The sequence below is a fragment of the Ursus americanus genome, chromosome X, assembly GCF_024610735.1.
Source record: "Ursus americanus isolate L20-20 chromosome X, mUrsAme1.1.p, whole genome shotgun sequence".
Classification (NCBI taxonomy): Eukaryota; Metazoa; Chordata; class Mammalia; order Carnivora; family Ursidae; genus Ursus; species Ursus americanus.
The window spans coordinates 864,034-876,100 of NC_142164.1; the positions used below are offsets into that span (position 1 = coordinate 864,034).

At 56.4% G+C, this 12,067-nt stretch overlaps 2 protein-coding genes across 4 annotated transcripts; both read left to right on the forward strand.

The window, feature by feature from the left end:
• Positions 1-3,359: 3,359 nt before the first annotated feature.
• Positions 3,360-7,253, forward strand: SLC10A3 (solute carrier family 10 member 3). Of its 3 annotated transcripts, XM_045793711.2 has the most exons (3): positions 3,392-3,486; positions 4,147-4,180; positions 5,450-7,253. In XM_045793711.2, the coding sequence occupies exon 3, from the start codon at positions 5,588-5,590 to the stop codon at positions 7,019-7,021; it is 1,434 nt and encodes a 477-aa protein (XP_045649667.1). In that variant the 5' UTR covers positions 3,392-3,486; positions 4,147-4,180; positions 5,450-5,587; the 3' UTR covers positions 7,022-7,253. The 3 variants fall into 3 exon arrangements, with proteins under 3 accessions (XP_045649666.1, XP_045649667.1, XP_045649665.1); XM_045793710.2 differs by lacking the exon at positions 4,147-4,180 and having other exon boundaries at positions 3,360-3,486; XM_045793709.2 differs by lacking the exon at positions 3,392-3,486 and having other exon boundaries at positions 3,562-4,180.
• Positions 7,254-7,884: 631 nt separating this feature from the next.
• Positions 7,885-9,001, forward strand: UBL4A (ubiquitin like 4A). The gene is made up of 4 exons (XM_045793708.2): positions 7,885-8,043; positions 8,188-8,293; positions 8,488-8,702; positions 8,818-9,001. The coding sequence occupies exons 1-4, from the start codon at positions 7,996-7,998 to the stop codon at positions 8,926-8,928; spliced, it is 480 nt and encodes a 159-aa protein (XP_045649664.1). The 5' UTR covers positions 7,885-7,995; the 3' UTR covers positions 8,929-9,001.
• Positions 9,002-12,067: the final 3,066 nt, after the last annotated feature.

Consider the following 12,067-nt stretch of genomic DNA (forward strand, 5'->3'; position numbering starts at 1 on the left):
CAGAGGGAGAGGCTGCCATTGTGATCCTAGGACCTCAGAGGTCAGCGAAGTGGAGACACAAGGAAGGCCCAGATGCTGATCGTTCAAGTCCACTCCCAGCCTGACCCTGAGCTAAGTGCTTTATGTGCATTTATTATTTATAGACTTTCTTTTTTAGAGCAGTTTTAGGTTCACAGCAAAGTTGAGCAGAAAGTACAGAGAGTTCCCACATCCCCAACCTACACTGACACATCATCACCCAAACCCGAGTTGACATTAGGTTCCCTCTTGGTGTTATACAGTCTGTGGGTTTGACAAATGGATAATGACGTGTATCTACGACTGTAGTAGCATACAAGTATTTACTTTTAAATCTCTTATTATAGAAAATTTTGAACGTCCCCTGAAGGAGAGAGAATCGTGAAGCCCTATATACCTACTGGGCTGCCACAGTGATCGCCATGTGGCCAGTGTTCCATCTGCAACCCACCCCCCACGGCCCATCACACCTTAGTTCTTCCACTGGCATTCCAGTTATACACATATTACCCACATGGGCCTCATGACCACTCTAGCAAAAAAGGACTGTCATTATTCCCATTTACAGGAGAGATAAAAGTCCCTGGTGAGTTCAGGAGAGTTTCACTGGAGCCGGGAGTTTAGAAGTCAGGTAAGTGGGGCTCCCCAAGGTTGATAGCTCATCCCAAATGAAACAGAACCTCACTGAAAGTCCACACTGCAAGGCTGGGAGGCACGTAGGCCCCACTGTGCCTCTCATACAACTGCTCTAATGGCCTGACCTTCCCTAAACATCCACCAAGGGCCTACCCTGGACTGGGTTACATGATGGGAACGTAGGAGTGAGCCCTAGTGATGGTCCCTAACTCATCAAGGGGCTATGCCCTCACTGGGAGTCACCAGAATCACACAGATGGAAACAGCAAGCCAGCTTTATCCTCCACTTGGCCCACCCAGGCTAGGAAGCTGATGATGGTATGGAGCACAGGCTGCCCGAATTTCCAAAGTGGAGGTAAAGCTTTATCCTTCAGTCCTCCTCCACCAGGGCACCAGAGTGGTGCCCCCCTCCCCCTCCCCCACCTACCCTTTAGGAATTAGGTTGCCTTTGGTTATAAATGCCAGAATCCCAACTCAATCTGACATAAGCAAAAATAAGTAATGACGGGGGGGGGGCACTTAGTGTTCCCATATTGAACCCCAATGCCCACAGGTGATTCTAGCCCCAATTACGTTATCAGGACATGAGCTCCCTCCATCTCTTGGCTCTACTTTTCTCTGTATTTGCTTCATTTTCAAACATGCTGTCTCCCCTGCGTACAGGGAGCAATAGTAGAGGTCCCAGTTTAGCAATCCCAGCCAAGAAGGAGCCCCCACCTTCCCAGTGGTTCTAGTACAAGTCCCTGGGAACTAGTTCTTGTTGGTCCCGATCGGATTATGGGCTTATCCTTGTATTAATCTGTCTGGCTCCGATTGGCTATACCCAGGCGTGTGCCCACCCAGAGGCCAATGTTGAAGTGATCCGCATCCAGACCTTGTGTAGCAAGTGTGGAGGATGGACAGCTCCCACAGAGAAAATTGAGGTGCTGTTACCTGATGCTGGGCAGGCAAAAATGACAGTTGTCGCCACTTCCCTGTAAATACCAAATGCATGCCATACTTGTGCTTGTAGAGAACATGTCTTCCGTGCATGCTTATTTATCACATAGTATTCCTGGAGACGGCTGCCCGGAGACCAGGAGGTAAGCATACGTCTCGGGGTCACCATTGTGCCCCTATTACATAGTACAGTGCCAGGTCTCCCAGCAGGTCTCCCTGCAGTCACTATCGTTTGTTCTATATGTTCTGTCAGTCCAGATGACTTCTCTTTTGGAACTAGATATCCTTGACTGCTTTGTAGAGCCCTTCCTCCTCTCCTGTGGTAAATTATTAATCCTCTAAACCAACTATGAACATTCTCTTGCCTTTAATTTAGCCGTCCTTTCCTGTAGACACCTCCGAATTCCCTCATGCCAGACACCCCACCAGCCCATTCTGGCTTTTCAGGGAGGGCTGCAGTGATTGACAGTAATGGGGAGCAGCCTTCTAACTACATTTACTCCCCTTGAGCCCTGGCACCGATTCCCATTTAGTTGGATTATTAAAACACAGGTTTCCTCCAGGAAGGACAAGTCTTTTAGGTTTTCATTCCCCAGCTCTTCTGGCTGACCCATTCCCCTTCTCCATCTGGCGGGTAATACCCCATCCGCAGACAGCCCCACCTCCCACTGCCCTTTTGCAAACTGCACTCTTCATTGCAGCATTGTGCCAAATGCAGGCCTCTCACCTGTGCCAGGCTGCTTCCGTCAGGACCCCCTCAACCTCATTTGAGAGGGACAGTATGTGGGATGTTCTGAGACACGGAGTACACACACACATGAGGCTAAAGAATAGCCTAGAGCTAGGGCCTCTGAATGTTTTTGATCACTGACATACATCAAACCCTCTCGAGCATACACCCCCACCATGTGTTTATCTGTTTACATAACACATGCACTACCCATCCGAACTTTATGAAACACAAGTACAATTTTGAAATAAGTAAAATGTATTTAAGTTTAAACTAACACAGTTTTATTATTAAAGTTGTTATGTGCCTGAAAAATTAAAATACAGATGCTGATTTGTTTACATTCTCAATCGTGTCTTCAGCACCTCCTGTGGGCAAGTACCTGTAACTCAGGACCACTAGCCTCCATCACGGCCGTGACAAGTTTTTGCAGAGCAGTGGGAAGCCACTGTCCTGCTGGTGGACTGATTGCAGTTGCCCAGCAGCCTTTCAGAACATGCAAATCCGCTTAGACTTGGCACTTGCGTATTGTCTCCCCATGTCCTTTCTACACTCTCACCACCTCTTTGCCCAACTTATGCCATCTGTTTGCACTCCCTTTCCGTGAAGCCTTCAGACCCTGCTAGTGGCGCCAAATAGTTTTGAAAGGCGGACAGGCCCACTGAGGTCCCGCAGTTTGGAAGCCGACACTCGGTCATTGCTTGAACGAAGGAAGGTGGAACTAGGCGGAGCCTGACCCTGGGCTCCCACCACCACCAGCAGCCCCCCCGGGCGACTGAGCCGTGCTAACGGCTAAGCCTGTGTTCCACTACCCTCAGAGGCCGCAGACTGTTTGGGCATGACCACCGCCCCTACCCAGAGCCTGTCGCGCCATCGGCAACTACAGAAGACTCGGACCCGCGGCTCGAGGGGGACCCAGCGTGGGACAACCACGACCCGGAAGGCATCCAGGTCCGTGTGCGCCCGCGCCGACTCGTCGCTCCCAGATACGTCATATCCGCTCGGAACCGGCCCCGGTCGCGAGAGGCGAGCCGGCCACCGCAGAGGGGTGGGGTGGGCGGAGCCTCGGCGGGGCGGGGGCGGGGCCAGGGCCCCAGCTCGCAGGCGTCCGCCGGCGGGGCAGGCGCTGGCCCCGGCGCCGAGCTCCCGGTCCTCGGCGGCAGGTGAGAGCTTTGGGCCGGAAAGGGCGGGCGGAAGGCGGCCTCTGGCCCCGGCCCGGCTCCGTGCTCGTTCGCTCGCTCGCTCGCTCGGGCGGCCGGGCCGGCCGGGGACGGGCGCGGCCGCAGGGTCTGGGAGGGGCGCGAGGGCCCCTTGCGCGATCCTGGGACCGCCCAGGTGGCTCGCCCGCCTGCCGACTGCAGAACGGCAGCGCGAGCCCGGCGGCGGCGGCGGCGGCGGCGGCGCGCCTCTCCCTCCTCGGTTCGCGCTCGAGCTCTGTGCCCAACCCGGCAACTTCCGCACTCCGAGGTAGAGAGGAGCCCCGGGTCAGCAATGCCAACTACCTCAACACCGAACACACGGCCGGTGTGGAAAAAGCGGTCGGCCCAGGGTTCCCTCCCCTGCCTTGGGGTGCATCTACTCAAACTCCTCCAGCCCCTGAGGCAGAAGTGGTGTGGGATCTGGGCCAGAGCCCTCTTGCAGTGACTCAAAGCTGCCAGCCGTACTGGAAGGACAGGGTGAATGGTCCTTAGCCTCCTCTCCCTTCTGAACTGGTTCACACACCACCCCAGTGGCTTCAGTCCCGGGTGCTGTCATCTTTTCCCTGTGACTCCCCTCCGCTTTGCTTCTCATACTCCCTCTGGTTTTCCTGCCTCCCTCTTCAGCGGTGGGATACAAAGCTGGACCAAGGCCTCCAGGGTAAGTGATCCAAACTCCAAACCAACAGAGGCCATGGCATGCAGGGGTGGGGGGAACTTTCCCAGGGATGAATGAGCTTTTTGCTTAACCTGCCCTTCACCCCCTACTTCCCCTGCTCCCCAGTTTCAGATGAGGGGGAACAGGGCCAAAGACTGATAGGATCTGGAGAGGCAAGGGCCTCTTCTAGGACTGGAACACTGCAGTGAGGCACTGTGAGGAAACCAACAGGAGTGAGGATAACCACTGTGTCCCCACCCTGGTTGCCCCAGGTCCAGCAGGTGATGGTGGCTGCCCAGACTGAGAAGTGGAAGCAGTCAAACCTTTTATCCTGAGGCACCCTCCCCCCACCCAGAAACATTCACAGTCCCACTGGAAGTTCTAGGCTTTGGTAGGGCCTCATGTGGGCATGGGGAGGAGCCCCTGGACTCTGAACAGAGCCTCTCAGGTGTGACAGTGCTTCTAGGAGTTCAAATTCTGGGGACTGCCAGAGCAGTGGGAGCTCTGACAGGAGGAAGAAAAGCATCCAGCAAACACGTGGTCCTATCTGACCCCCTTCTAGCAGTTTCCCTAGGGAGAGAGGACCTGCTCCCTGCCCCCAGGAACCCCACCTCACCACTGTCGGCAGGTAGGGTAGGCCAGGTAGCCACAGCAGCACCATTCACAACTGCATGTCGGTGGTAGATGTCAGCCCCTGAGGCCTTCGGCCAGTTGGTTACCCACTCACTGCACATGCTACTTTGCCAGCTGCTTTCTGCCTGGCCAGTGACACTCAAACACCCTGTTGGCCTCTCAGATCTGACCGAAGCCAGTGTTTCAGCACTAGCTCTCAGCAGGCTTGCCTCCTTACCATCCTCATGCAGCCTTTCAGAGATTTCCTCCTGGGTGCGGTGTCACTCTGGCCCCTCTGTGTCTGTGTCTCGAAGCCCGTGGGGAATAGGTGTTGGGGGTGGCTCTCCCAGATCCCTTGGTATCAGGACATTTCTGCATGTTCACTGTGTTGGAAAAGGCCAGGGAAAGCAGCAGGTATCAGCAATCTGAAAGGGAACTCCTATCTGTAGGTGGCCCCTCTGAGTGAGGGATGGGAAACCTGAGGCAGGTATGCTGGGGAAGGAGACAGCCAAATGGCACTCAGGGGCCAATGCTAGGCATTGCCTTTCTGTTCCTGGGTTTAGGGCCAGGGGCTCTGCTGGGCTTTCAGATCCCCTTTGCTCCTGGACTCACAGCTGCTCACCCTTACCAGCCACCTTTCTGTGTCTCTTCTCTCCTCAGGAAGAGCTCTGCCATCAAGGAGCACAGCATAGGGCCAGGCCCGGCCCATGGGCCCTTCTCCGGACAACCCGACGGCACCAGTGGGGCTGCTCTCCTAAGCCACAGAGGGCGTGGGCACACGGTCCTCTGGGAGGAGCCATGGTGTTTAGGAAGGGCAGGGGCAGCTCCCGGTGGTGGCCTGGACTAGGAGCGGGGGGAGGTTGTCCAGGCCCCCTAGGCATGCTCAGGGCTTCCTTGCTACTTGTCAGCCTACCTTTGGGAGCCCGGGGAAGAGCCAGTGCCAACCTCAGCACAGCTCTGGGCCATACTGTGCCACTGACAGGGGGCCAGTATTTGAGCATTGGGGATGGCTCTGTGATGGAGTTTGAGTTCCCAGAGGAGAGCGAGGGCATCATTGTGATCTCGAGCCAGTACCCAGGCCAGGGCAACAGGACAGGCCCTGGCCCCACGCTGAGAGTCACCTCCTTGGACACAGAGGTGTTGACCATCAAGAATGTGAGTGCCATAACCTGGGGCGGTGGAGGCGGCTTTGTGGTCAGCATCCACTCAGGCCTGCCTGGGCTAGCCCCACTCCACATCCAGCTCATGGACCCCCATGAGGCCCCACCCATGCTAATTGAGGAACGGAGAGATTTCTGCATCAAGGTCTCACCTGCTGAAGACACCCCCACCACCCTTGGCACCAACCTGGTCCACTTCTCGGAGAACCCAATACTCTACTTGCTCCTGCCTCTTATCTTTGTCAACAAGTGTTCATTTGGGTGCAAAGTAGAACTTGAGGTTCTGAAGGGGCTCCTGCAGAGCCCCCAGCCCATGCTGCTGGGCCTCCTAGGCCAGTTCCTGGTCATGCCCTTCTATGCTTTCCTGATGGCCAAGGTCTTCATGCTGCCCAAGGCCCTGGCTCTAGGCCTCATCATCACCTGCTCGTCGCCCGGCGGCGGGGGGAGCTACCTCTTCAGCCTCCTCCTTGGAGGAGACGTTACCCTGGCCATCTCCATGACTTTCATTTCAACAGTGGCTGCCACCGGTTTCCTGCCATTGTCCTCAGCCATCTACAGCCGCCTGCTAAGCATCCATGAAACACTTCACGTGCCCATCTCCAAGATCCTGGGGACCCTGCTGTTCATCGCTATCCCCATAGCAGCAGGCGTGGTGATCAAGTCCAAGCTCCCCAAATTCTCCCAGTTGCTGCTGCAGGTCATCAAGCCCTTCAGCTTTGTGCTTCTCCTGGGTGGCCTCTTCCTGGCCTACCGCATGGGGGTCTTCATCCTGGCAGGCGTCAGGCTGCCCATCGTGCTGGTGGGCCTCACAGTGCCCCTGGTTGGCCTCCTGGTGGGCTACTGCCTGGCCACATGTCTGAAGCTGCCAGTGGCCCAGCGGCGGACAGTCAGCATTGAGGTAGGGGTACAGAACAGCCTGCTGGCCTTGGCCATGCTACAGTTGTCCCTTCGTCGCCTTCAAGCGGACTATGCCTCCCAGGCCCCCTTCATTGTAGCACTAAGTGGCACCTCAGAAATGCTGGCCTTGGTCATTGGCCACTTCATCTATAGCAGCCTGTGCCCAGTCCCCTGAGGCCCCTGGGTCAAGCTTTCACCACCCTTTGCCCCCACCCTCCACCCACTGTCCCCACAGTTTTTGTGTACCAAAGGCCTTCAGCTCTCATGCACTATGCACTCAGAAAAAAATCCAGGCTTATTTTTTTTACTGGTTTTTTATTCTCCAGCTTTCAGTGCCAAAGAGGCCATGCTGAGTTAGGTAGGTGGGCACTGCTCAGAAAATATATTTCAATAAAAGAGAGAAGCAAGCCTGGGTGCCTTCCAGTCTTTGCCCTTAGGGGCCTGGGGGTGGGTAGGAAGGGTGTGGCTGGGTAGATGTGGGCCAGGGTAGAGGACTGGCTTGGGTGACAATGGTGACCTCTGCACAGACTTTCTGTCTCAACCCTCCTTCCCCATGCATCCCCTGTTTGTGAGAGGTGGGCCCTACTGTTCTAGAATGAGAGTGGGAGGATGAGGGCAGAGGCCGGGCTCCCCAGCCAGCTCTCAAGCTCAGTTGACTTTCTGCAGCCAGGCTAGAGAAGAGGAGGCAGAAGGCCCTCGGGCAGCTTGACAGCGCTGGGCCATTACGTGGACTCCTGAGCGAGAGAATAGGGGTTTGCATGACTTGTCCCACCAGTCCGCTGGGGGCGACCGTACTGCCGGCCCTCCCTCCCCCCGAGCCCCAGCTCCCACATGAAGCCAACCTGGCCCAACTCGCTGCTCCTCCCTCTCGTGGCGGGCTTCCAGGTACCGTCGCCATAGGGCAATCTGTCAGTCCGCGCGGTTCCTGTGCGTTCCCGAGGCGGGACTCCAAGGTGACTCCTCCGGGGCCGACGGGGGTGGGCCGGGCCGGGCCGCGCGGGGCGGGGCGGGAAGGGGGCGGGGCCGGGGCGCGCCCCTCTCGCTGCTTCCGGTGGCGGCGGGCGGTTCCGGCGCGCGCCCTGGGCGGTGGCGCGCAGCGGGGGGCCGTTGGGGTGCGCGCCCGCCGCAGTGGACGCCACCGCGGCCGCCATGCAGCTGACAGTGAAAGCGCTCCAGGGCCGCGAGTGCAGCCTGCAGGTAGCGTCGCCGGCCCCCCGCGCACTCACCACCCCCTGGGCACAGGGATGGGCCGGGCCGAGGGCGGGGATGGGGAGGCCGGGAGAGCCGCCCTCGGCGGGGGCCGCGGACTCAGCCCCTGCCTCGTACCCTCGGCCCGGCCAGGTGTCGGAGGACGAGCCGGTGTCCACGCTGAAACATCTGGTCTCTGAGAAGCTCAACGTCCCTGTGCGCCAGCAGCGGCTGCTGTTCAAGGGCAAGGCCCTGGCAGGTACCCGGGAAGAGGAGACGCCCAGGGAGCCCTGCAGGAATTCAGGGGACGGAGTGTCTAGGCCGAGCCCGGGAAGGAGTGTGATGGATGGGGATGCTGGCCACTCTACCCTCAGGGAGGTGACTGAACCCTCCTCAGACAGATGGTGCAGAGCTGCGCTGTGAGTAATGACTCCATCAATCTCTCTTTGGCAGATGGGAAAAGACTCTCCGATTACAGCGTTGGGCCCAATTCCAAGCTCAACCTAGTGGTCAAACCTCTGGAGAAGGTGTTACTGGAAGAAAGCACTGCCCGGAGACTGGCGGAGGCCCCACCACCACCAGCACCAGCCTGGCAGCTGATCTCCAAAGTCTTGGCCCGCCACTTCAGTGCTGCAGACGCCAGCAGAGTCCTGGATCAGCTACAGAGGGTGAGAAGGGTAGCCCAGGACATCCACTCCCAGCCCAGAGGCTCCCATCCCCTGCCTCTGTCATAGGGTAACCCCAACTGGCACCTCCTGAATCCTTTTGGCCTTCTCTCCTTAGGATTATGAGAGGTCCCTGAACCGCCTGACGCTGGATGACATCGAACGCTTGGCTAGCCGCTTTCTGCACCCTGAAGTGACTGAAGCTATGGAGAAGGGGTTCTCCAAATAGGATTCTCAGAGTGTGGGGAGGAGCCCGGCCAGGCTACAAGCTGCATGTAGCATTAAACGTTCTCCTGTTGCAATTTGGCTCATCATCATCATCATCCTCATCATCATCACAGCTGGCAGGTACCTGGGTATCCATACCTGGTTCTTGCTAGGTGCCAGGCACAGCTCACAGCACTTGATATGGGTTTGCTCCCACGCCTCAGACAAAAAGTAAGACAACGAGGCACCTAGGAGTGAAGTGGGAAAGCCAGCATCTGAGTGCAGCCAGCTTCTAGAAATGTCTCAGGGTACAAAGGAAAAAAGGGGCTGTTTGGATGGGCTCCAAGGGATGGACTTTGGCCTATCATGTTTAGCCCACTGAGAATAAACCCTCCAGAAACTCCTCTTTAGGCCTGAAAGGGGAAGCAACTGGCCCCTGCAGCCCAGTCCTGTCACCTGACCTCTGACAGGTTCAGGGCATTGGCAGGAGGCCAAGTGACAGCCAGCCCTGGGGCCCCCTCAGCTGCTGCAGCCAGTGTGCACTTGACAAGGAAAAGCAGGTCGGGGAGTTGGGGACCTCTGCGGTATGCCCTCAGGCAAGTCCCTGTGCCATGTCGGTCACTAGTTGTTAACTCTGCACAATGGGGGCCACTCTTGAAAACTCCATTTCCTTCATCCTGACGCAGCCCCAGCTGCAGCTCTCCCCCTGTGCTCAGAGATGCGATGGCCTGGCCCTTCACGCAGCAGCTCTTTGGGTACTCCCTCTGCTTGTCTCCTCCTGGACATGGGCATGTCTCACTTCTTAGGGATGACAGGTGACTGACTTGAGGTCATTCAGCCTTGGCCCAGCCCCCACACCCTGTGTTCACCCACGGTGTAGAAGTGGATCCTTCCCCTGCCACATGGATACAGGGCCTTTTACTCTGCACACCCCTCACTGCCTGAGAGGAACCCTCAGAGTGCTGGGGAGGGGTAGAAGCATGGGCTGGTGGCACTGATCTCCCACCTTGCCTGGTGTGTGGGCACTAGAGGTCACTAGGCACCTGCTCCTTGGCGGAGGATACCTAGGGCGGTCAAGGCTAGAAGGAAGTTGCCCTCCTGCTTGGACCTCATGGGGTGAATGCTGGGTCCCCAGGCTGGGAAGACAGAGGCCCAATGGGCAAACCCTTTGAAGAGCAGAAAGAAGTCCCTGGCTCCGCCTGAGAGCTGGAAGTATCAAACAGCAGGGCCCGCTCAGGAGCTGGTATGGTCTGGCAGCTCACGTGATACTTACCAATGCTTTCATTTTATTTTGAGTCAGGAAATTTTGTTGAAATTTTGAATCCCATTAAAGGTGAATGTGAGACTGACTCTTATCTAAAAGGAATTATATTAGCCAGGCTGCTTTTGGTTTCCAATAATTGGTTTAACCATAAAAGAAATTGGTTTAAACAATAAAGGAAACACTGGTTTATAAAACTGAGAAGTTCAGGGGTATTGGCAGTAGATGGACAATTTTGCCAAATACCCAGTCTCTTCCTATCTCCCCTTTGCACCCTGAAGTGTCTGCTCTATCCCAGGCCATTGCCTCAGGATCAGAAGGTGGCTGCTTGCAGTTTCCACTGAATTTCTGTTCACAACCAGCAAGGAGCACCTTCTCGCCCTGTAGTGTAGCTTCTTTCTCTGATGCCCCCAGCAAATAAATTCTGTCCTTTTATTGGTCAGAATCAGGTCACGCTCCAATCATTTTGGGCAGCAGTGGGATGGGTGGTGGGAGGCCAGCCCCCTGGATACCCATGGGTGGGAGGGAGAGGGGGATTCTCTACAAAAGTCAGGGCTAAATGGTGGCCCCAAGCAGCAGTTGTCCACTCCAGGGGAGTGACACAGATGTGCATTTCAGACAGACCGTAGAGATGGTCGTTGAGTCCCTTGTGCCAGCGCCTCCTGGCTCAGGAGTGACAAGAACCCTCTGGTGATTAGGAGCCATCCAGTGGACACTTGGACATGGGGATCAGGACCTCAGCCTAGAAAGCAAGATGGACATGGAGGCAGCAATGAGATCTTCAGGGTGTATGGTGGGAGCCTGATGGAAGAGTTGACTGGAACCCTGGCCCAATCTAATTCCAGAGCCCTGTGCAGCCTTCTACCATGACGATCAGGAGTTAGGTGTGGATAGGATATTCTAGAATCTCTGAGGACAGATGAGGTAGCTTCCCAGGGAGTGTAGCATGAACAGAGAAGAGAGGACTGCAACTTGACGCATTTTACCAACTGGAGACATGGTAAAGGCCAAGGAGCTTCCTGACGCTAGACCACAGGGAAAGGTCAGTATGAGAAGCCAAGAACACCCTTCCAGAAAGGGGGGTGTGTCTGGTACTGCTCAGCTGATGAAGTGATGTGCTTCAAGAGGCATTAGTAACAAGAAGGTCGTTGGTGATGTTGGTGAGCAAGAAGTGGCTGTAGGGTGGGGAAGGGAGAAGGTGGTGACAGTGACTGGGGACCCCACATTCTGGAAGCTTGTCTGTGCAGAAGTGTGTAGGTGTGGCTGGGCAGGGATGGGTAGGCAAGGGAGGGAAGACAGGAGGGGAAAGGATGCTGCAAGGCTGGGAGTGGGAGGCCCAGGGGAAAGGGGCCTGTGCTGTCAGGAGAGGAGACCAGGAACTCCACGTGAAGATGGAACAGCCATAGGCTGCATCCTGCCTTTGCCCCTAGAGTCTAGGTGCAGTCCCTCGTACGCCTGCAGGCTCCGAATGCTGTGATTTTCAACAGGGGCTGGAATATTTAACCTCTCTGAACCAAGTGTCCACCCAGGAGGTAGGTACTGACCCCCCTGCTACCCTTTGTGCCCTGGCCACTGTGGATCCCTGAGGCCCACTGCCTGCCCCTTGGGGAGGGGCCTCGGGACAGTCCCTACCCCCAGGGACATGGTGCACCTTATGGGCCCTGCTGTTAATTGTAATGATACCAGGAGACAACAGGATGAGTGAAGGGCCCAGCTGAAGGGGCCTCTCAGAAGTGGTCTGGCTCCTGGAATGAGATGCTTGTGGTGCCATTTCCCAAAGGGCACACAGGAGGAGGGGCAGACTCAGAGCAGCATTTGCTTTGGGGTGGGGCTCATTGAATTGGAGGTACCGAAGCAAATAGGCTGTCCCCACAATTTGCTGGCACCTTCAGGCCTGGCT

Bases quoted from the DNA above. Each gene is read 5' to 3' on its own strand.
- SLC10A3 (XM_045793709.2), top strand. From the start codon at position 4,004: ATGGTCCTTAGCCTCCTCTCCCTTCTGAACTGGTTCACACACCACCCC. The intron at 4,181-5,449 runs GTAAGTGATCCA...TTCTCTCCTCAG, and splicing joins GCTGGACCAAGGCCTCCAGG to GAAGAGCTCTGCCATCAAGG.
- UBL4A (XM_045793708.2), top strand. From the start codon at position 7,996: ATGCAGCTGACAGTGAAAGCGCTCCAGGGCCGCGAGTGCAGCCTGCAG. The intron at 8,294-8,487 runs GTACCCGGGAAG...TCTCTTTGGCAG, and splicing joins CAAGGGCAAGGCCCTGGCAG to ATGGGAAAAGACTCTCCGAT. The intron at 8,703-8,817 runs GTGAGAAGGGTA...TTCTCTCCTTAG, and splicing joins TCCTGGATCAGCTACAGAGG to GATTATGAGAGGTCCCTGAA.